General features: G+C 37.9%; 1 protein-coding gene across 1 annotated transcript; it reads right to left on the bottom strand.

Annotated features, from left to right (window-relative positions):
• Positions 1 to 474: 474 nt before the first annotated feature.
• Positions 475 to 9,145, bottom strand: Fmr1nb (FMR1 neighbor). The gene is made up of 4 exons (XM_038315894.1): positions 8,851 to 9,145; positions 5,927 to 6,022; positions 3,545 to 3,682; positions 475 to 575 (listed from the first exon to the last, which is right to left on the bottom strand). Exons 1-4 carry the CDS (start codon positions 9,143 to 9,145, stop codon positions 475 to 477), a joined length of 630 nt encoding a protein of 209 aa, XP_038171822.1.
• Positions 9,146 to 24,464: the final 15,319 nt, after the last annotated feature.

The raw sequence follows: 24,464 nt of genomic DNA, 5'->3' as shown, positions 1-24,464 counted from the left end.
CTTCAGTGGGTGGAAATCTACAAAAAAAAATAAACAAATTTGGAAGCATCAAGTGCTAGTTTTCCATTGGTATCTGACATAAGACTCTAAGAAAAAGTCTGCCATAACTTCTGTTAAAGACAGACCAATGTTTTAAGAACAAGGGTATGAGAGCCCTGGTAGTTCACCACTTGCAGAGATTCCCCCGCGTTGGCACTTAACAGCTGCCACAACTCCTCACATCTCTAGCTAGCACACTTCTTTTTCATCCCAGTTTGTTTGATGATAAAATATACAAAACCTATTAAACAGGACATTTCATATTTGTGAAAAAATAATGTCTTTAAAAGAAAAAATGATAATTTTATTTTTAGTTTTTCTCCAAAAAAAGGAACTCAAACATTATACCTTCATATATAAAGCAATAAAATAAATGAGCCAACACAAATATATTCACAGATAGTTAGCAATTAGCAAATAAAGGTTTATGTTTGCCTACCTTCTCCCGCAAAGAGAACAGCAATACATAGGAAGAAATCCCAGGATTATCATGCTGATCGCAGAGAACCCAAACACCCGGAGCATTTGTGTAGGTTCTGTTGGTTTAATTACATCTTGTCAGTTTTATAACTAGGCAAGAAAAGCAAGCCTAAGCTATTTTATAAAGTATTTAAAAAAATCAGCTAATAAAGTGAACAGTGAACCTCCTTGTTATGCTTCAGGTCAGAGTTCTTGAAATACAACTTAAAGCTGCTTTCAAAATACCCCCCAACAATACCTTAACAGAATAATCAAGCTGTTTTCATTGGCAGATTATGTTTCATAATATTGGATTCTTAGTATGGCCCCAAATGTACTTGCTCTATGGCCATATGTTCTGCTTCCTAGAGCATTTGAAGAACAAATCAATCTATGAATAGTTAACCTGGTAAAGAAATGCCTTCTGGGACTGGAGAGATGGCTTAGAGGTTAAGAGCACTGACTGGTTTTCCAGAGGACCCGAGTTCAATTTCCAGCAACCACATGGTGGCTCACAACCATCTATAATGAGATCTGGTGCTCTCTTCTGACCTGCAGGGATACATGCAGGCAGAACACTGTATACATAATTAAATAAGTCTTTTAAAAAAAGAAATGGCTTTTTCAGTGTTTACTTCCAAATTATAAAGCACTCTATTAAACACAGAATCAAAAATTTGCAGGTAAAGAAGCATATTTAGCCTCATATACACTGGGAAATGCATTCTAATGTGATTGGGGAACATTAAGTCATGGTTTAATTTTTTTTACATTAAAAGAACCAAATGTTTCTTTACACATAATAGAAACAGTAAACTGATGAATGAATTCTAAATACGTGACAGCATTAGAACTTCAATATTATATTCATGATCAGGTTTTAGTTTTCATCATTCATCCTAGATGTACACAAAGAGCTCAAAATTGAATAGGGACTATATATATAGACCTAAGATATTGTTCTGCATGGATCCTATTATTTCTTAGTGCTCTATCACATCCAACACACTTATCATGGGACCAACAGATAATATGCCGCTAGTAGCAAATAAGATAGAAGAAAAATACAGATGGTGTTATTTCTTTAACTTCAGAAAGAAAAAATCTTAAGAGGATAACTTTGCTTTGGATTATTCTAAAAGAAGCAGAACAAAGAAAAGCTAATAAAGACAGCTAACAGGAAACATTCACATCGACTGCTGCATGCTAAGCTGTTGAAGACAAGAAAAATGAGAAGAACTCAATACAAGAGAAACTTAGAATAAAAAGTTAAGCTAAGCTGTTCCTAAGTGGTGTTATTAGGACTGAGCAGAATATGATACCATAGAGAGAGGGCCTCGTATGTAGCCTTAGAAGCCCAGAAGTTGGTAGAGTGCTTGTTTAGTATGTACGAAGCCCTATGTTTGGACTTCAGCACCACATAAACTAGGCATGTTAGTGCAAGCCTATAAGCTCACTGAAAACTCAAGGTCCTCACCTGCTATATAGAAATTTCAAGGCCAGACTAAAACGTAGGGGACTCCTGTCTCAGAAAAAAATAGTCCGATTTCTTTCTGATTTTCACCTAGCTTCTTATCTCCTCCTCTTCTCTTCCCCCAGATGAAAAGTCAGAGAAATTCAAATTTATTCACCCAAGACAGGTCACAAAAAGAAGAAGTTCTTTTCCCCAAAATCGGTCATAAGCTCAAAACTGTTACTCTGATTTCCCCCTGTCTTTCATTCTTGGAGATAAAGATGTTATAACCAGATAGGTGCTGTGCCACATGACTATAATCTGAACATCTGAAGTTCTGAGATAGGAAAATCCGAAGTTCCAGGTCATTCTCAACTATACAGCAAACTTAAGGCAAATTTGAACTTCCTGAGACGCCATTTCAAACAAAAATGTGAAGCAAACAAAAGTGGGAGAAGGGAAGAAAAAGAGTAGAAAAAGGAAGCAATCCCTGATTAGCAGGTCACAGGATTTCTAGTTCCAAAGGGCCCTAAAGCAGATACCTGGGAAGAAAGATCACTATACAGGGAGGGCATTAAGAATCTGGACAGACCTTCTCAGATTTCCACATTTAAATCACACTTTGTGTCCAATCATTTCTACATGTGGCTGTGCTCCATGGAGTCAAAGTGTATTAAATGCTACCTTCTATCACCAACTCTTAATTCAGAAGCCTCAGTGTCACAGAAAACTATGATTAAATAAATTTGTGATTTTTTTCTGGTAATCTCACTTTTGGAATAGGGCTATCATCTAAGACTTTTCACAATGAGTGAGAAAGAATTACTCCCTGTGATAGTGAACATTGATTGGCAATTGACTTCGAATTCAGAAAAGCCTAAAAGATTTAATGAAGCACACCTCTGAATGTATCTGTAAGAAAATCTCGAGACACCATAGCTTGTGAAGGCTCTCCTGTAATTAACGAATAGTTTAATCACTTTAGAGATTTATAGTTTACTAATGGCATTGGGTGGCAGTGAAAAGTAGAGGTAGGGCCCAAGTAGCACAAGTAGATCATGCTCTGTGCATTCTCCATCTCTGATTCCTAGTTGGTCATAAAATGGCTCACTCTCTTCCCTCCTTGACATATTCTACCATGATATTCTGCTGAAATACATGGAGCCAAGGTGCCATGAACTGAAGCCACTGAAAGAGAGAGTGAAATGAAGCCTTTTACAAGTTGTTTTTGGTAGGCATCTGTGTCATAGCAGCAAGAAAGGAAACTACTATGCCATTTTTACACCTTTCTGGTACCTTCTTTCAGGCAGAGAATCATACCTCATACAACAGCTTAGAAGCTTTGAAAGAAAAGGGAGAGTGACTGAACCAACTGAACAGCTTAGACTAATTCTGGATGGTTAGTTATCGCCGAAGAATTAACTAAACACAAACTGCTAGGGAACTATCTCAGAATTTCTAATGATACCATTGGTCTTGGTTTGGAAATGTTGAGCTGAAAAATCTAAAAACCTTGCAATCTATTTATTTAAATGTTTTTCTATTTTTGTTTTTTAGTATTTAAAGCAAATAAATAAGATCTGATCTACTTACTATCTCTTAGTGGGGCATAGCACCTCATTTTGGTCCCAGATGATGAAAAACAACACTTGGATTTTAAACATTCAGTCTTGCTGAGATATGATTGCTTATTACAAGCCACTACCTCCTGATTCTCCCTTATAATGCATGCTTTCAAAGATAGGAATCCAAGAAAGAATAGTTAGCGTGATTAAAAAGCACTTTCATAATCAAATGAATACAAAGCAAGAGAAAAAGAAAAACATTTAACACAGTACATTCAAACATATAAATAATAATAAATGCTAAAGTCAAAATGAAAAAATAAAAGTTTAAATTACCAGATATTAACAATACACTCAATAATTTATGGGGCACAATGTCCTTGCCATAAATATATATGTGTATATGTACATAGTGTGTGCAATGGCTATTCTGGAGTAACTGGCATATGCACCACCTTAAACAAATAGAAATTGTTTTGTGTTGGAAACACTCAAAATTATTCTAGTTAGGTATTTCATAATTATTGTTTTCAAAAAAGACAGTATGTAAAAGTGATAAATGTTAATACTCTGTTTTCAAAGATTGTAGTAGGAGGCCGCTTGTTCGTTCCCAGCTGCCCGGACTCGAAATAATCACACAGAGACTATATTATTTAAGTCACTGTAGAGCAATCTTGGTCTTTCTTTTAAAAAGGAAAGCAGGACAGGGATTGTGCCTTAGTTGATGAAGTACTTGCCTAATGTACATGCTACCCTGAGTTGTATCCCCTGCACCTCATAAACCAGGCTTGGCAGCATGTGACTATAATTCTAGAATTTGGGAGATGGAAGCAGAAGGAATAGAAGTTTAATGTCATTCTTGGCCACATAAAGAATTTGAGATTACCTTTGGCTATGCCATGTCAGTCCTTGTCACAAATAATAAAAGGAAGGAATGGAGGGAAGAAGGAGAAAGAAGAAGGGAGAAGAAACAATTTGATTTGAGAAAAAAGTTTTACACAATTTATTTTAATTCAATTTCTTATGTTAAGAAAACTAAAATAAAACCTGAGTTCAATTCCCGGCAACCACATGGTGGCTCACAACCATCTGTAACAAGGTCTGGTGCTCTCTTCTGGCCTGCAGACATACACACAGACAGAATATTGTATACAAAACAAATAAAGAAAGAAAGAAAACTAAAATTAAATAAATAAATATCATTTGGACCATTTTAAAGGCCACTTCACTCCTTGTATTACTGTAATTATCCTAGGCAAGTAGGCAAGTGTTTGACAGTTGATTTCTGTTTGTTTTCAAAGCTCTAAAGCTTAAACTGTCATTTCCTGTTACTGTACTTAATAAGCCCTTCTTTTAGTCTATCCAACATAACTCCTTCCCAGATTTATTTTCTTGTTCATTCAACTTGACTATGGCAGCAGATTTAACTGATTTTCCTATTCTCATAGGTAGCAGGTGTTACAATAGCTATTTTATACTTGATGAAATAACTAGAGAAGCATAGATTTTTCCACAGAAGAGTTGAATGGTGTGATCTGGAATTAAACTATGGATTCAATTTTGTATTTAGATAAGTATATCAGGTTTTCTTAGAATAAATTCTACATAGTTTTTAGCAAAATCTTTATCATGGCAATTTATAAGAAACTTCACTTTGAAAAGGTTTGTAAATGCTGTACAAACTAAAATATGTGGGCTGGAGAGTTGGTTCAGTGGTTAAGAGCATTGCCTGCTCTTTCAAAGGTCCTGAGTTCAATTCCCAGCAACCACATGGTGGCTCACAACCATCTGTAATGAGGTCTGGTACCCTCTTCTCGCCTTCAGGCATACACACAGACAGAACATTGTATACATAATAAATAAATAAACATAAGAAAAACAAAATAAAATATGTTTATTTGTAGCTAATAATTCTCAAGGGTCATTATGTGCTTGATAAAAAATACCATATACAGATCATAAATTATGTGAATTGAAACCTGAATGTTTTATCATTATCACAGATGGGAAAATATCTGGTATATTCCATAACAACAGAGCCACTGATAATGCCACAAAAGACATCAATTTCATAATACTGGGTCAGTGACTAAATGAGGCCATGCCACTCAGGTAAATTATAAAAGCTTTAGGTAATTCTAAAGGAAAAGAACTTTACGAAAAATTACAAATTTAAGCCTTAATCTGTCACATTTGCTTGCAATTATTGACCCAGTTTATCCTTACAATTCCTGTGGTATGTATCTTCATTGTAAGAAGATATCCAGAGAGATTGTCTTGCTTAAGGCAAAGGGCAGAGTCAGGGCTCAAACTCAGGTCTGTTCCACTGCAATGTTGAAAACAGTCTGCTTAACTACTCTTCTTAAAACAAGGACATTAAGTGAAAAAAATACATAAATAGACAACTTACTTGTTGGAAAGAAAAATTTCAACAGAATTTCCCAGTTGGATCGAACTTTTAGAGTTCCATTGTTCTGTGGCAATTTCTCACTTGAAGACACAGAATCTGAGAAATATATAGAAGTGAAATTATTAATCCCGGTATATATAAACATTTGTCATTTTCAATGAAGCTTTAATAGTAACTAACTATTGCTTAAACTAGTTATGGAAATATAACAGATGTATTTTAATCTTGTAACAGTGTTAATAGCATTAATAATCAGATTGTGACTCTGCCACAATACTGAGAAAGTATTCAAATTAGCAAATATTTAACATACAGACTCACACACTGGTCTTCTGGACAATGATTTAAATAACAAATTTGCTTAACAAAGAGCTTAGTGTTTAAAGGTTTATCAATGGAAAACCCAAGGGGAAAAAAAGAAAAATCAGAAGCAGTATGTATTCCAACTATATCAGAACCTAGCTAATAAAGTCTTGACAAGTATGCTGATGTCCTCACATAAGGGTACAGAAAGTATTTCTTAGCCCTCTTTCATTCTATTACAGATAAGCCAATTTACTTTCATTTGCATAATTCTCTCCCATGTAAGATAAGGAAAAATATTCAATAGTCTCTTTAATTATGACTTAGAACTCCTTTATATGGCTGAATTATTGTCTAGGAAAACATTTATGTTGTTCTTAATTCATTTTTATTTTAAAGACCATTACAGTGATTATCACCTGCTTGGAATATTATTATTAGAGCTATATATTTGCTAACATTTAAAAAAATATTTTTATTAAATTCTTATTTTGTTGGTGTTGCTTGTTGTGTTTTGTGATTTTGTTTTTTATTCTTGATGCTCCAAATTAATCCCAGGACCTCGCAGACTGTATCACTGGGCTATGACTTTCCAGTGGAACCCTGAAGCATAGTAATAATAGTATAGCTAAATGCCACTTTTTTGTACCCTCACATCCTTTCTTATCATTAGTCTATTGGGTATCCAAAATAAAATAATCTGATCTGGTGCTAGCAAGATGGGCCACTGGTATTGGTAAAAGCACTTGCAAATCAGGCCTGAGAACCTGAGTTTGATTCTTGGAAGGTAAGGTATAAAGGCAGGAAGAGAATTGACTTGACTTTGGAGTTCCCCTCTGACTTCCATATGCACACTGTTGTATGAACAAACATTCACTCACATACACACATACACTCCCAATAAGAACAACAACAGGGACTGGTTGAGACGCTCAGGAATAAGATCAGAATTTGCTCTTGGGCCAGAGTTCAGTTCCCTGGATCCATCTTGGGAAATTCACGTCTGCCTGATAACTCTAGCTCCATGGTATCTGATATTCTTCTCTGGCTTCTAAAGATGACTTAACACAAACACGTGCACATACACAGACGCACACACAAATAAAAAAGTTTTTAAAACCTTTTGAGATTAGAACTGATTAGTTGCATGCAAAAGGTAAAATAAGTTAACTCCTCATACATACTATATATAAAAATTAACACAAATGGGCCAACAATTCAAATTTGAGAGATAAAATTTTAAAATTCTTAGAAGAAAACAGAAATAATTTTGCATGACCTCAGATTTGGCAATGGTTACTTCGATATGACACTGAAGGACCAAACAAAGAAAAAATATAATTTGGAGTTCATAGAAATGTAAATCTTTTGTACATCAAAGAACATTATGTTGGACACAGTGTCCCATTCCTGTCAAGTCCAGCATGAGGCAGAGACAGAAGGATTTTGACAAGTGTCAGAATAATCTGAGCTAACCAGACCTGGGCTAGGTTGCAAGGCAATTTTAAACAAAGACATTATGAAGAAAGTAAAAAGACAATCTATAGAACTGGAGGAAATATTTGCAAATGGTATTCTTGAATAATGACCCTATATAGAGAATACAAAAAGAAAATCTAAAAATACATTAAGATTTTAAAACACATTTAAAATGAGCAGCTTTTTTAAAAGAACATTTTCCCAAAGTTAAACAAATGTTAACAAACACATGAAAAGGTGTTCAACATCACTAGTCATTGAAGAAATGCAAATCAAAATCAAAACAAGGGGTCACTTTATAGCTATCAGGATGCTATCATCACAAAGGGAGAGGAACAGCAAATGTTGAAGACTGCTGCTAGAAACATAAATGAGTCAGTCATGAAATCTGTCTATGGCATCCTCAAAAAATTCAGTATGTAGTTCCTACATGACCCCTAAATTCTACTCTTAATATATCCACACAATAATTTATATACAAATGCTCATAAAAGAATTATTCATAACAGAAAGATAAGAAACAACACAAATTTAGTATATTTGATAAATATATATACATATATAAAATGTGTGTGTATATATATGTATAAAATCCATATAATGAAATACTATTTAGCCCTAAAAATGGACAAGGGTTTTATAAAAGGAAGTGTGTGAGGTGAAGGGTTAGTGAAGAAGACTGAAACACATTTCAATCATTGGTATGCTTTTTAATCCCCTCAGTTCCCATCTGGCACCCTTAATCCTGCCTCAACACATTTCAATACTGGACTCAAACCCTCAATCACCTCACACATTTTAATCACCTCCATCCTGCCTCATCCCCAAATCTCACTCCAGCACTCCAGTCCAATCTTACATATCTCTACAATCACTGTCTCCCACCACAACCCCATTCCCTCCTCATCCCCTCAATTCCTCAATTCTCACTAACCCTTGGGCCCCTATTAATTTGCCTGGCCCTCTGTCTCACTCTGATTCTTTTAACCCCATTACTCCTGTAGAGTAGCACCCCAATCACTCCCCTTTTGCCCCACTCCCCTGCTGGGCACCACTCATCACTCTGCCCCACCATTGGACTCACTTTCCCCACACTTCCCAAGCTCCTGTTAAACCTTACCTAGCCTAGAATCAACACTCACCAGTATTCACAAAATAGCACAGGATCACCAGCATCCAGAGTATAAACAGAAACAGGCCCAAGTGCCTCCGGGCCCACATATTTTGCAGACACTGACGTACTGCAGCCCAGAAAGCAAACTGAGGGCCGGCAGCCATATTGATCCCCTGGCCAGAACTCAGAACCCCTGGAAACATTCTGAGGGCAGGATTCTTGCCTCTGTACCTGCTATCAGCTACCATCTTGAACCCTGCTACTGGCAAAGCCTGGCTCTTGGATCTATTCCTCCTCTGCTTTGATCTGAGATCCAAAGACATGGTTCGGAACTCTGACCTGGCTGAGGCAATGCCTCACAGTTTCTGGACCGCCCAGAACATCAGCACTTAACCTCTCTTAGGACTTGAAACTCTCATGGAACTTGGAGCTCTCGTGACAATAGCGACAGTAGCAGGTCTCGCGAGATCTGTGGCTCATTCTTTCCCAGTGACGTTTTCTGTAACCTTGCACAGACCTACTCATTTTTAACCCCTTGGATGGATTGTGTTTAAACTCCTACTCCACTTATGCACAGCATACATGTATATAAATGTTTGCTGAGTAAGTGAGGGAGTTTTGTAGCCTGTACACGAGTAGCATTGTTGTTTATTGTATATCAAAATTAAATAACTGAAATTCAGATTTCCAATCAGGCTTCTAATTCCTCTTAACGTTCCTAATTGTACTGTAGTTGTTATAGTCACTATAGTCACTTGTAGTGGCCATTAGCCAAAAGCTGATCTTTAAACATAAATTTTAACTATTTAAAGTTCAATGAAACTAAAGAATCAATTTTTCAATCAGTTGTCACACCTTGGTGTCTGGAGTCAATATGGCAGATAGTCAGAAATTATATAGCAGGACCTTATAAGTAGGATAAAATGGTATTTTCCTTCCAGTGACCCTAAAATTGAGTTACAAATAAACAAAAGGATATAATCAAAATTAATGAGAAATATTACATAGTGCTTAAGAACTCTTGAATTTTATTAACGTCATTGCCATCTCTATAAACTTGACACCCTTCCTCTTACTAGATCTGAATGTAATGTGTCATATGAAAATAGGGTGTTTCACAAGGTCTATACTGTTTTTCCTAGCTCATTACTTCTTTTACATAAATTCAAAGTACCTTTTAGGTGATACTTTCATTATTATTACCTTAATGCATTTGAGTTTAGAAAGGATGTGAAAAATACTCCCCCCCCCCCAATTCTATTTCCATCTTTACCTTTATGGTATATAGTCACTTTCTAATTTTTAATTTTTTCTATCATTCTATGCCAAATTAGTAGATGTTGCATTAAAGGAGAAATGAGAAAGGTTTCCTATTTAAATAATAATTGAAATTTATCACACATTCCTTCCCAACCCAATTCCTGGGACTATTTAATTACAGGATCAGACAAGGCCATAACCTACTTTTCATTTCTTTTATTTTTGTTTTGCTGTTTCCTTTTGCCTCAGAATCTCTAAAACTAATTTAAATAGAACACAACTATCCTCAAATATTTACTAACAACTTCTGAAAGAACTGACTGCAACTGGGAGAAGCCATAAAGTGTCTCAGATTTTGTTTTTTGCTTTCAAGTAGCAGGGTAGCTGCAGTTTCACAGATGACAGCATAAGATGCAAGACTATTGAATAGGTGGCAAAAAGCAAAAAGTTCTTTTCATACATGCAGAAATTCAACAGACCCATGAAAAACAGCCTCCCAACAACAACCTTATTCATGTTATAGCCCACATGAGAAATAAATATATGAGCAGGTACCACAAAACTACTCAGAGGGATCAGAAGATAAAGCTAGAGGGTGGGAACTCAACTCTGACTACCTCCTAGGTTATGCTCTCTTAGACTTGTTTCCCCCCTGTATCAATTATGGGCTATCAACAGCCTGACTGTGAAGATACCTTCCACTTCTGGCCTCCCATGACTCATTAAATACAGCATTTGAGAGATTTTGTAAATAGATAAGGTCTGAGTGTTCTTACACAATGCAATATTACCAATCTATACCATACTGCTAGAAACCCAAATTTGAGCATTTTTAAGTATGCACAACACTAATGCAAGATTATTGCCACAAAAAGTCAGTGCAGCATTCATCTTGTCCATTTTAAAGTTCCATAACAAAATATTTTATATTGTAAAATTATAAAGAAAAGATGCATGAGCTTAAGAGCCTGGCGGGGACATCTGTGCAGCATCTCATAAAGGTGTTTGCCCTGCATCATAACACAGTGGGCAAAATCACATTTGGAAGGAAAACAAGGTAAGTCTTCTTATAAAGTTATTAACGTAGTCATAATCTAAACTATTCCAAAGGTTCCATCGAAAAAATTCATTAGTATATAACTTCTGGGATTATGCCTTTAACACATGAAATATGGGGAGCATGTTTACACTGTTTTAGTCACTGTCCCATTACTGTGAAGGGACACCATGATCACAATAACTCTTATAAAGAGAAACATTTAATTTGAGTGGTGTGCTTATAGTTCAGAGGTTTAGTCCATTATCATCATGGTAGAACATAAAGGCATGTAAGCAGATATGGTGTTAGACAAGGAGGTAAGAGTTCTTACATCTAGATCAACAGACAGCAGGAAGAGATAGTGACACTGGGCCAGACTTGAGCATCTAAAACTTTAAATTCCACCCCCAGTGACACACTTACCCCAATATAGCCATAACTACTCCAACAAAGCCACACTTCCTAATAGTGACACTCTCTTGTGACCAAATTAAATATATGAACCTATCGGAGCGATTCTTATTCAAAACACTACAGTCAACTACCTCTGAAATCATAAGTGAAAATATATCTTTCCTTCCTTAAGTTGGTTTTCTCTAGTAATTGTCATTGTGATGGGATGTTGACCAACACAATAGTATAGGGTGGAAGAGGAAAGCCAGTAAATAATTTTTAATTTATATCTGATAATATATAAAATACTGTGATGGTTTATGTGGCAGTTTGCTTTTCATTGACTTCACATTGGTTTGCTGATATGAAGAAGCAATCTTATGTTCTAATTCTGTTGAGACCATTTTTTGTTTTCCTAAACTAAAAATTGCCTACCCTTGGATAATGCTACACTTTAGAAATTGTCCTGAAGATCTATAAGACAAAGACTTAGTTGTTAGCCATTGGCACTATTAGAAAGCAACAGTCTCTTAGAAGATGGAGAAGAATTTAAGTCACTAGGGACATGTCCTTGAAGAGGGTGCTGGGATCATGACCTCATTCTTTCTCTCCTTTCTTTTTTCTTTTTTCTTTCTTTCTTCCCTCTTTTCTTTTTTCTTCTTTCTTTCTTTCTTTTTTCTTCCTTCCTGTTTTCTTTCTTTGTAGTGAGTAAGCGAGCAGGCCTGCTTTTCATCCTGCCCAGCTCCCACACAGCTAGCTTTACACTTGAAATAACAACACACAAATTGTATTCATTTAAACACTGCTTGGCCCATTAGCTCTAGCCTCTTACTGGCTAATTCTCACATCTTGATTAACCCATTTCTAATAATGTGTGTAGCACCATGAGGTGGTGTCTTACCAGGAAATATTCAGCATGACTGACCTGGGGGCTGGCTTCATGGCATCTGACCCAGAGAAGAGAGGCATGGTGATTGCCTCACTTCCCTCTTCCTCCCAGCATTCTGTTATGTCTACACCACCTACCTAAGGGTTGGCCTATCAAATGGCCAAGGCAGTTTCTTTATTAACCAATGAAATCAACACAAAACAGAAGACCCTCCCACATCATTTCTTTCTTCCTTTCTTTCTTGGTTTGATTTGCCTTGACTCTCATATGGTAAGCAGACATTAACTGCCATGTACTTATGCCACAATGATGTAGCCACAGGGTTTAAAGAAAGCATCAGGGCCAAGAGACTAAACACTAAAACTTCTGAAACTCTGACCCAGAATAAACCTTCTTGTATCTCCAATAATGGTAATATATTATAAATAATAAGTTTATAAAATAGTAGAATCCAGTATTGTGAAAATAAGAAGCAAAATGAAAACATTTTTGCTGGTAGATCATTAGGAGACATTCTTTCACAACCTTGTAGTTCTTTGGCCCATGTATTATATTTATGGAAGAAATAGAATCATTTGTTGATGCCTTTTCCTTCTTCACACTATACATTATATCCTGAAAAACAGCATCTCAAACTCTCAAACACCTCTTCTAGGTGGTGTTATACTTGGTCCTCAAGAGTGATTGCATTGTTCTCTCAGGCCAACTTCTCCTAGGTGAGATTATAACAAAAGCTCAAAGGGAAAAATGGGACTCTGTGTTACTGCAATTCTCTAAGTGAATATGGATTTCTTTGATAGTGAACGTGAATTTCTTTGATAGAGACATTTTGTGTAAGATATATTAGCAGTGTTTAACTTATTAAATAAGTATATAAGTAATAGAGCTAGGAGAGTTGTAGAAAGTATAAAGACAAATCCAAACTACAGTAAAAATATATTCAGGAAAGTTGGACTTAAGGACCTATTTAACAGGAGAGAAATCATTGCTAGTACTATAAAACTAGGCATATACACATGGGTTGTGAGGCTAGAGGTCTTGGAGGATAATATACTTCTGTCACATTACTAAACAAGTATAATTCTTAACTGCATTCTAAATGCATATCCTTACACCCAGGAATAACTGTAGCTCTCACCCAGCATCAATGAAGCTTCTTTTTGTACCAGTAGCAGACCATTACAGAAAGCCACAACTAGTTGAAATACAGACAATTGACCATGGAATACCCAGCCCCAATTGAATGATTTATAATGCAACCCCTAAACTATGGCAACATCATAGAATATAAAAGCAAACAAATAAAAAACAAAAAAAGGTTGTAGACAATCTTAAAGATAAACTGAAGGTATTAGACATTATAATGTAGTGAGGGGCTGTGGGCCAGCTTCCCACCACCCGGCTCCCAGCCACCGGCTAGCTTTATCCGAAATAATTACACGGAAACTGTATTCTTTTAAATACTGCCTGGCTCATTATTTCCAGCCTCTTACTCACATCTTGACTAACCCATAGCTAATAATCTTTGTAACACCACGAATGGTGTCTTACCGGAAAGATTCTAGCGTATGTCCATCTTGGGCTGGAGCTTCATCGTGTCTGGCATCTCTCTGAGGAGAGGCACGGTGGTCTGACTAACTTAGGAGAGGCATGGCATCTGCCTCAGAGAGGAGAGGCGTAGCATCTGACTGAGCCATCTACCTCACTTCCTTCTTCCTGTTCTGTCTACTCCGCCCACCTAAGGGCTGGCCAATCAAATGGGCCAGGCAGTTTCTTTATTAGCCAATGGGAAGCCTCCATCATTTCCCCTTTTTCTGTTTAAACAAAAAAGAAAGGCTTTAACTTTAACATAGTAAAATTACATATAACAGTTATCATGCAAAAATTACAGTTACAATATTTATATCTACTTTATATTTTATCATAACAAAGGAAAACAACTATAACTATCTATCTATTCTTCTTCAGCTCCATCAAAGACTCCAGAAGGACACAATATTACCTAAGTAAATAAGAAATATGCAGTTTCCAAACTCTAGAAATGATAGAGACATCTCGCTGCCTGGACAGTCACCCAAAGTTCTTTTGTACTGTTGGGGCATCCATCTTCAGCCTTCAGGCCCATAGTATCCAGAGACATTTCCACGAAGCAGGAAATTTTGAAGGCAGTTCAGTCACTTTCTGCTGTGTCCTGCAGAATGTCTCACAGACCCTTTCATGAGTCAGGAACCCCAAAGAATCATCTCACATTTAGGCAAGTTCAGCAGTCCTCTCTGTGGGTTCTCTGTGTCCAGTTTATGCAACAGTCCAAGCAAGAGCAGTTTCTTGTCCAATGGCTATCAAACTCTTCGATGCCCATCTTTCTCTTGAAGTAGCTTGTGCTGCCAGGAGCAGATGTGTCTCATTGTCATGAAAAGTCCTAAGTGATGGAGGAGTGTTTATGTGTTACTTTCATTATTAATAAAGAAAACTGCCTTGGCCCTTTAAGAGAAAATTAGGTAGGTGGAGTAGACAGAACAGAATTGTGGGAACAAGGAAGTAGAGTTGGAGAGACGCTTCAGGCAGTCGCCATTGGAGTCTCCATGCTGCTCCTCTCCGAGATGGACACAGGTTAAGATCTCTCCTGGTAAGGCACACCTCGTGGTGCTACCCAGATTACTAAATATGGGTTAAAGGAAGATGTGAGAATTAGCCTATAAGAGGCTACAGATAATGGGCCAGGCAGTGTTTTAAAAGAATACAGTTTCCGTGTAATTATTTCGGGTGTAAAGTTAGCCGGCAGCCGGGTGGCAGGACGCAGCCCCGCCGCTTCACACTACAGTTTGGCGCGCCAACGTGGTGACCAAATCCACGTAAAAACCTGAAAAAGCTTTAAATAAAGGAGAGAGAGAGTTTAACACGGCTTTTTGCTGTTTGCCTGGACATGCTGTAGAGAGATCTCCTGTTTCCGCAATAGCGGCACAAAAAAAAAAAAAAAAAAAAAAAAAAAAGCTGAGTCATTTTAAAATGCAGCTTCCTGCGCTGTGCCGCCAGTGCAAACTCTGGCTATAAAGCATTTCAGTGGCTTTTATGGACTGGATGTTTGTGTGCCCCCTGGGGATCGGAAAGAAGGTTCTCTGAGACCATGCTCTGAGGCAGGAGTGGCTCCGGCTCTGCTCCGCCACGCTGAATTGTGCTGACCTCAGGCAGGAACTATCGTAATTACCATGATAACAGTGCAGTTAAGGTTTGGACTTGGCTGTAAACAGGCGGTACCGTATTACCCCTACCTGGCGCAACTTAAGTTTTTAAGAAGTGGTTAACCTTTTAAGAAATGCTCCTGGATAGTAAAAAATTACAGATTCACAATAGAAAAGATTCAGACATAGAAGGCCTTTAAATGGCTCACGTAGGTTTAAAAGAGAGAAAAAGAAAATATAGAGAATAAAGTTAATGCCTTAAAAAAAAAGTTTAAAGTCTTTAAAGAGACAGAATATAGATAGTTATAGATTAAAAGAAGTAAAGTGAGAGTAAAAATAAGCCACGTAAAAATGGAAAATTCACAGAGAGTCTGGATTATGTATTTTCTTGTGTTTTCTTTGATTTTTTTGACTGTAAAGGAGCTAAGTACAGAGAGACATTTCATTATATGGGCTGCCAGGCTAGACCAGAATGGACATCTTAACGGTATGACTTCAGGATTTGGATCTAAGAACATGATGCTTTGGAAAAGAGTTTCTTCTTTTGTTTTCACAGAGGACGAGACTCTGTGGATTGCTTCTATCCCAATATGGTATGATAGACCACGCCCTCCTGAAAGGTTGCTGTGAACATCTTCAAAAAATTACTTCACTCAACTGCCAACTGAGAGGAACCTAGCACACAGGTTACACCATGAAAGACCTAAATAACAGCGCCCCCATTCAGCAGGAAGCAGTTTGGAGAGAAAAAACTGCACCCATTTTCCCAAATATTGTTTATAAATGTTCTTTTACATTTAAAGGGGGAGATGATATAGATATGAATAATTTGCATTGGTATAGATTTTTAAGGTCAATTTTGTTATATGTATATGTATTTCTGATACTGATTAAGGTATTGTGATTGTGTTGTTCATTTAAGAATGTAATGTATAATTAGGAAATATAGGTTGTTAATGGATAATCATCAATAATAGTCAAGCTTGTAGTCATGTTAGTTAGATTTTCTAGATGTGCATAGATATATTTCAGTTAGATAGACATTCTTCATATCTTTCAAAGACTGCAGAATATGGCATTTAATGTTTTAATAACTTAGGGTTTTTCATGACAATGAGACACGTCTGCTCCTGGCAGCACCAATCTACTTCAAGAGGAAGATGGGCATCGAAGAGGCTACTTATGGAGTTTGTTAGCCATTTGGGCAAGAAACTGCTCTTGGCTGGACTGTTCCATAAACTGGACACAAAGAACCCGCAGAAAGAGGACTGCTGAACTTGCCTAAAGGTGAGATGGTCTTTCGGGGTTCCTGATTCATGAAAGAGTCTGTGAGACGTTCTGCAGGACACAGCAGAAAGTGACTGAACTGTCTTTGGAATTTCCTGCTTCATGAAAAAGTCTGCTGGACACTATGGGCCTGTAGGCTGAAGATGGATGCCCCAACCGTACAGAGGAACTTTGGGTGACTGTCTAGGCAGCGAGTTGTCTCTGTCATTTCTAGAGTTTTATAAGTTACTTATTTCTTGTTTACTTAGGTAGCATTATATCCTTCTGGAGTCTTTGATGGAGTTGAAGAATAAATAGATAGTTATAGCTTTCCTTAGTTATGATAAAAGATAAAATAGATTTAAATATTGTAACTGTAATACTTGCTTGATAACTGTTTTGTTACATGTAATTTTACTATGTTAAAGTTAAAGCCTTTCTTTTTTGTTTAAACAGAAAAAGGGGAAATGATGGAGGAGTGTTTATGTGTTACTTTCATTATTAATAAAGAAAACTGCCTTGGCCCTTTAAGAGAAAATTAGGTAGGTGGAGTAGACAGAACAGAATTGTGGGAACAAGGAAGTAGAGTTGGAGAGACGCTTCAGGCAGTCGCCATTGGAGTCTCCATGCTGCTCCTCTCCGAGATGGACACAGGTTAAGATCTCTCCTGGTAAGGCACACCTCGTGGTGCTACCCAGATTACTAAATATGGGTTAAAGGAAGATGTGAGAATTAGCCTATAAGAGGCTACAGATAATGGGCCAGGCAGTGTTTTAAAAGAATACAGTTTCCGTGTAATTATTTCGGGTGTAAAGTTAGCCGGCAGCCGGGTGGCAGGACGCAGCCCCGCCGCTTCACACTACACCTAAGTTATTAAGACATTTAAGTGGAATATTCTGTAGTCTTTGAAAGATATGAAGAATGTCTATCTTACTGAAATATATCTCTCTATATATCGAAAATCTAACATGACTACAAGCTTAACTATTATTGATGACTATCCATCAACAACCTATATTTCCTAATTATACATTACATTTTAAGTGAACTACACAATCACATACCTTAATCAGTATCAGAAATACATATAACAAGATTGACCTTAAATCTCTATCAATAAAGCAAAATCTATACCAATGCAAATTATTCATATCTATATCATATCCCCCTTTAAATGTAAAAGAACATTTATAAACAATATTTGGGAACATGGGCGCAGTTATTTCTCTCCAAACTGCTTCCTGCTGAATGGGGGCACTGTTAATCAGATCTTTCATGGTGTGACCTGTGTGCCAGGTTCATCTCGGTCATCAGTTGGGTGAAGTAATTTTCTGAAGGTGTTCAGAGCTGCAATCTTTTAGGAGGGCGTGGTCTATCATACCATATTGGTATAGAAGCAATCCATAGGGTCTCATTTTCTGTAAAAACAAAAGAAGAATCTCTTTTCCAAAGTATCATATCCTTAGATCCAAATTCTGAAGTCAAGGTATTTTCAAGATATCTTTCTTGGATTAGTTCAGCAGCATTTATAAACAAATATCTTTTAGCAGCTGTTGCTTCTTCCTCAGCATTCAAACAATTCAAAGAGAGCATAATAGTACACAGTATCAAGATTCTCTGTGTATTTTCCATCTTTGTGCAGCTTTATTTTAACCTCTATTTCGTTTATTTTTACTTTTATTTTTTGAGACAGGTTCTCTTTATATCTTTGTCCTGGAATAACTCTTTAGACCAGGCTGTCCTTGAACTCACAGAGATCCACTGTCTTAGCCTGGGATTAAAGGTGTGTGCTACAACACTTTGAACTCATGGAGATCTGCCTGTCTCTGCCTCCCAGGCATTGGGATTAAAGGCGTGTTCTGCCACACCTTGAAGTCACAGAGGTCAATTTACCTCTGTCTCCCAAGTGTTGGAATTAAAGGTGGTATTACCACACCCAACTACTCTTTCTATCTTTTTTCTTTTTTACTTTTAAGAACTTTAACCTTTAGCCTGCATATATTTTTTAAAACACTGTAAATCATTTAGACGTTTTCTTCGACTTTGGATCTTTCTTTTACTGTATATCTCTCTTTTTCTGACTACATGAGTCTTTAATTTATCAAACAATTTTGGTAGGACTAAAGCCGTGACTTTGGCAGCTAGATCCAGCCCATTCCTTAGCTTTCTAGCCTCATGGCAGAGGTACCACAACTCTTTGGCGGTTCAAGGTTCCTGCCAGCAAGCAAGCTGCTGTTAAACAGTGTTAAACAACACTCAAAAGCTCCATAGTCAGGACCGCCTGCTTGAAAGAGTCAGAGTTTGCCCTGGCAGGACGGCCCAGAAAGCTGGCATTTTAAAACGACACAGCTTTTTTCCTGCTACGACTGAAAACCGAAAAGCATGCAGTTAATTTTCATCAACAGCATTTAAGTGTTTCGTAGCCGAACCTCTTAAAAGAGCTGCAATGTTTTGCAGCTGAAGCTGAGTCAGGAAGCCTCTCTTAGATGAGAGTACTTGCTTGCCAGACCCGAAAAATAGAGCTTTACTCTATTCTTTCCCAAGCTTTCTCAAGCTTTCTGCGGATTCCGTTATCCACGTGGGCGCCATTCTGTAGTGAGGGGCTGTGGGCCAGCTTCCCACCACCCGGCTCCCAGCCACCGGCTAGCTTTATCCGAAATAATTACACGGAAACTGTATTCTTTTAAATACTGCCTGGCTCATTATTTCCAGCCTCTTACTCACATCTTGACTAACCCATAGCTAATAATCTTTGTAACACCACGAATGGTGTCTTACCGGAAAGATTCTAGCGTACGTCCATCTTGGGCTGGAGCTTCATCGTGTCTGGCATCTCTCTGAGGAGAGGCACGGTGGTCTGACTAACTTAGGAGAGGCATGGCATCTGCCTCAGAGAGGAGAGGTGTAGCATCTGACTGAGCCATCTACCTCACTTCCTTCTTTCTGTTCTGTCTACTCCGCCCACCTAAGGGCTGGCCAATCAAATGGGCCAGGCAGTTTCTTTATTAGCCAATGGGAAGCCTCCATCATTATAAGATATATGTGAGACTTTGAGGGTGTCACTTCTGAAATTCAGTAGTCTGGGATTTGAGTATCTAGTGGAAAAGAGACTTATTTGCAATGATTTATCTTGATCAGCACTTTGATTAACTTAAAAAGTATCTAGGCGATTAGTAAAGTGTGTCGAGGATGCATCTGTGAAGACATTCCTAGGAAAAAATTATCTGAGAGGGAAAGACTCATTCTGAAAGAGGACCTTCTGTGATGGGAGCTGCTAAGCCCCTCATTACATGAAGAATCAAATACTCTGAAATCAGAACCAAATTAAATTACTCTTCTTCTTCTTCTTCTTCTTCTTCTTCTTCTTCTTCTTCTTCTTCTTCTTCTTCTTCTTCTTCTTCTTCTTCTATTTTTGAGACAGGATTTCTCTGTAGCTTTTGGAGCCTGTCCAGGTCTTGTAAACCAGACTGCCCTCGAACTCACAGAGATCTGCCTGCTTTTGCCTCCCGAGTGCTGGGATTAAAGGAATGTGCCACCATCACCCAATCACTCTTCTTTCAAATTACTTCTCTGAAATGATTTTTACAGGAACTAAAATTCTACATTGTTATAGGGCATCAATAAATTGGAGATTAGAAGTCAATTCTATACTTTTTCTAGCCATTAGGTGACTACTTCAAGAATTTCTGGTTCCAGACTCATCAGCAAAATGATTACATTTTATCCATTTTGTTGTTTCCCTTTCTATGAAGAATCACACCCCCGTTTAAGTATATTATACCTGCTGGATGTACTTAAACCACACCTAAACCTGGTTGTAGATTCCATGGTACAAGTAGAGGTCAGAGAACAAGTTGCAGGGTCAGCTCTATCTTTCTACCATGTAGGACCCAGGAACCCTGCTCACATCATCTGTCATGGCACAAGAGCCTTTACCTGCAGAGCCATCTCATTGAATCACCTTTTACTGTTCAGATATGAAAGCTGATACATTCTTTATTATTCTCAAATTCCTCAGGTTTTGAAATTTTTAGTTTCTCCCCTTAACAAAGGGAAGCTAGCCTGAAAGTTGGATAAATAAAGCTATCCACTCATTTATTTCTTTTTCAGTGCTCAAGTACTGAGTGGTATACATTAGACAATAAATATGTTTTACTGGAAAATTGTCAGAGAAAAACTCGCCTATTTTGTCCTTCTAATAATCTTTGCTCCATTTTCTAAATGTAGACATTCTCTAAGATGGCTGTTCCCATGCCCACTCTTTGTGTTCTAGGTCCTCCCAATACCAGATGTTATATTTATGTATTTGGTTCTCTTTTTTCTTCAGAGATAGCCACTATTTCAACAAGAATTTAATCCTTACTATCTAATCTCTCCCTTTTCCCGAGCTCCAAGTTGGATATCAGTTTAGCCAATTCAACTGTACTGTTTCTAAAAGAATCAGATGTACCAGGTGGTGGTGGCACATGCCTTTAATCCTGGCACTTTGGAGACAGAGGCAGGGAGTTCTCTATGAGTTTGAGGCCAACCTAGTTTACACAGTGAGTTCCAGAACAGCCAAATCTATACATAGAAACACTATCTTGAACCCCCCCACACACACAAAAAAATCAGATGCTATTAAGTTTGAGGCCTTGGTTCAGAGATATCCAACATAGAATAGAAAACAAACTTATAATAAAGTCAGAATACCGTGAATATCATGTGATAAACCCTCTTAAAAACAAATCTCTGACCACTGAAAGGAGATGCAGGAACACAGATGGAAAACATATAATTTAACCTGTAGTTGTTAGTGAGAAATACTAAAAGGTGAAATTTAATTTGGTCATTGACCACAGTAGAAATGTCTAGGCAAGAGACTAGCATGTGGGCCATTGAGATGGCTCAGAGTATATAGGTGTCTGTTGACAACCTAAGTTTGATTCCCAAGAATCACATGGTGGAAGGAGAGAACTGACTCCTGAAAGTTGTTCTCTGCTACATACATGCAGTTGTATATGTACCTACTCACAAAAAACCCCGAAATTTAATAAAAATATTTTTTAAAATATCTCAATCTCAGAAAGGGGTTACCACTTTAAAAGTTGTTGGCCAGTGGGGTCCCATAAACTCCTAAACATTTCAGGCTATTACAAATATTTCTTGGTTACCCTCCAGAAGTGGAAAGTAAAACCCTATTGTTGAAGAAACCACATGCTTGAATCATAGAGTATGGATAAGTCAAGCTGGGAATGATCTAGAAGCTTCATTATACTAGCTAACTTTCAAGGCACTGGAAGGTATTATGCACACTGCTAGAGAAGATGAATCATCAGTCTTACCCAGCAGTGAACTCAGCAAGCTATGATAATGACTGGCCTGGCAACTGTGACACAGTTATAAAAAAAATCAATCACTTTCTGATTGGATTTAAGGTTCATTCCACAAGATGAAACCTATTCCTGCACCATTATCAGGCTAAGAACCTATGGCTAGACAGGCCATAGACCCTAAGAGAAAACCTAGTACTATTTTTCTGCTGAACTAATATGGTATTAGACTGACTCCTAATGACTTACCATGACACCCATAGATTAATGTATCCCTCAGCTCTCATCAGAGAACCTTCTTTACACAGTAGATGGTAAAGAGACCCACAACTGGCCAAGGTACATAAAGTAAAAGTGAGAGACTTCAGAATGGTCAGCTCTTAATTAATGGGTCATCATGCACACACACACACACACACACAAACACACACTGGGGTGGGAGTGCTTAGAGAATATTGTGGAAGAGAAGTCAGAAAGAGCTGGAAGGAGGCAGAAACAGTGTGTTACTTCATGGAAACAATGTCTTCTTTATACAGCAGAACAGAGCAGAGCAGTTATACACATAAACACACAGCAGCTATGGACAATATGGATAAGTCTCATGCAATCTCAAGCCACACCAAATCCTAACATGGAGAAGGGAGGTGGACATAAAGTTTCTGATATCATTTGGCTGACCTTCCCTGTCACATGGGTGTTCTGTCCCTTTAAGAGACAAGCTCCACCCACCCCAATCCCCCCCTTTCCACAGGCAATCTAATCTCATCACCTTCCCTCTTCCTCCTCTCCCTCCCTCCCTCCGTCCCTCCCTCCCTCCCTCCCTTCCTCCCTCCCTCTCTCTCTTTTTCTCTCTCTCTCTCTTTTGTCCCTCTCTGTCCATCCCTCTTCTGAAGAGGTAACTACTGCCTCTCACTTCTCCCCCTTCTCTCTCTCTCCTCCCTCTCTCTCTCTCTACAGTACATGGCAGTCAGGATAGTGAGTCGCCTCTCCTCTCCGAGATGGATGCAGGTTAAGATCTCTCCTGGTAAGCAACCACCTCGTGGTGCTACATGGATCACTAAATATGGGTTAATTAGCCAATAAGAGGCTGAAACTATGGGCCAGGCAGTGTTTTAAAACTCTGGCTTTAAAATATTTCATTGGCTTTTATGGGACTGGATGTTTGTGTGCCCGCTTGGGATCGGAAAGAAATTACTCTGAGACCATGCCAATGGCTCACTGTTCCCTGCCTGCACCTGGACAAATGGCAGAATCAGGCTTAGGTGAGTGGGAGAGCATGGTGGATTTCTGCCGCAATACAGAGAGATGTTTTCAGGCTGTGTGGTGCTCTGCGCATCATATTTGGCTGAAACTTGGATGAAAAGAGTTTTTGTGCCACACACTCAGTCTCAGAGTTAAAGTGCTGAGTGCAGCTCCTACCTGGCAGCCCCAGAGCAAGTAGAAAATGGTACATCCTCCATTTTGAAATTGGAGAGAGGTGGAGTCAACATCCAGAACAGCCCAGTGGCTCTGCAGCTCAGAGGTGCAACAGATTTAGAGTCACAAGTGGATCCGCCATGTTGGACTGGTCAGGGCAAGCACACAGTACCTGTTTTTGACCTAGGAATGTCACAGCTTAGAGTCTTAAGCACTTAGCGATGTAAAGGTGCAAATCAAACATGTTTCTTGACAGTAAAAAAATTACAGATTCACAATAGGACAGATTCAGACATAAAAGACTTTTAAATGAGTTACAATGTTGGATGAATGTACATAGGCTTGAGAGAGAGAGAAAAATATATATAGGATAAAGTTAATGCCTTCAAAAAAGGGTAAAGTCTTTAAAGAGACAAAATAAAGTAAACTGATAGAGTAAAAATAAGCCACATAAAAATGGAAAATTCAGTCTGGATTATGTATTTTATTGTGTTTTCTTTGAAAGTTTTGACTGTAAAGGAGCTAAATACAGAGAGACATTTCATTATATGGGCTGACAGGCTAGAACAGAATGGACATCTTAATGGTATGACTTCAGAATTTGGATCTAAGAACATGATGCTTTGGAAAAGAGTTTCTTCTTTTGTTTTCACAGAGGATGAGACTCTGTGGATTGCTTCTATCCCAATATGGTATGATAGACCATGCCCTCCTGAAAGATTGCTGTGAACACCCTGAAAAAAATTACTTCACTCAACTGCCGACTGAGATGAACCTAGCAGACAGGTTATACCATGAAAGACCTAAATAACAGCATCCCCATTCAGCAGGAAGTAGTTTGGAGAGAAATAACTGCGCCCATATTCCCAAATATTGTTTATAAATGTT

This window comes from Arvicola amphibius, chromosome X (genome assembly GCF_903992535.2).
Source record: "Arvicola amphibius chromosome X, mArvAmp1.2, whole genome shotgun sequence".
Classification (NCBI taxonomy): domain Eukaryota; kingdom Metazoa; phylum Chordata; class Mammalia; order Rodentia; family Cricetidae; genus Arvicola; species Arvicola amphibius.
The sequence above is the reverse complement of the archived record's forward strand: the minus strand, read 5'-3'. Positions and strand labels throughout refer to the sequence as shown.

What these genes read in the sequence shown, in the direction of transcription:
- Fmr1nb (XM_038315894.1), bottom strand. Translation starts at nt 9,145, where the DNA reads ATGTCTTTGGATCTCAGATCAAAGCAGAGGAGGAATAGATCCAAGAGC. An exon ending in GAAATTTTTCTTTCCAACAA is followed by an intron (nt 3,683 to 5,926) that starts GTAAGTTGTCTA and finishes TATCTTTGAAAG; the next exon opens with CATGCATTATAAGGGAGAAT. An exon ending in CTATGCCCCACTAAGAGATA is followed by an intron (nt 576 to 3,544) that starts GTAAGTAGATCA and finishes TTAAACCAACAG; the next exon opens with AACCTACACAAATGCTCCGG.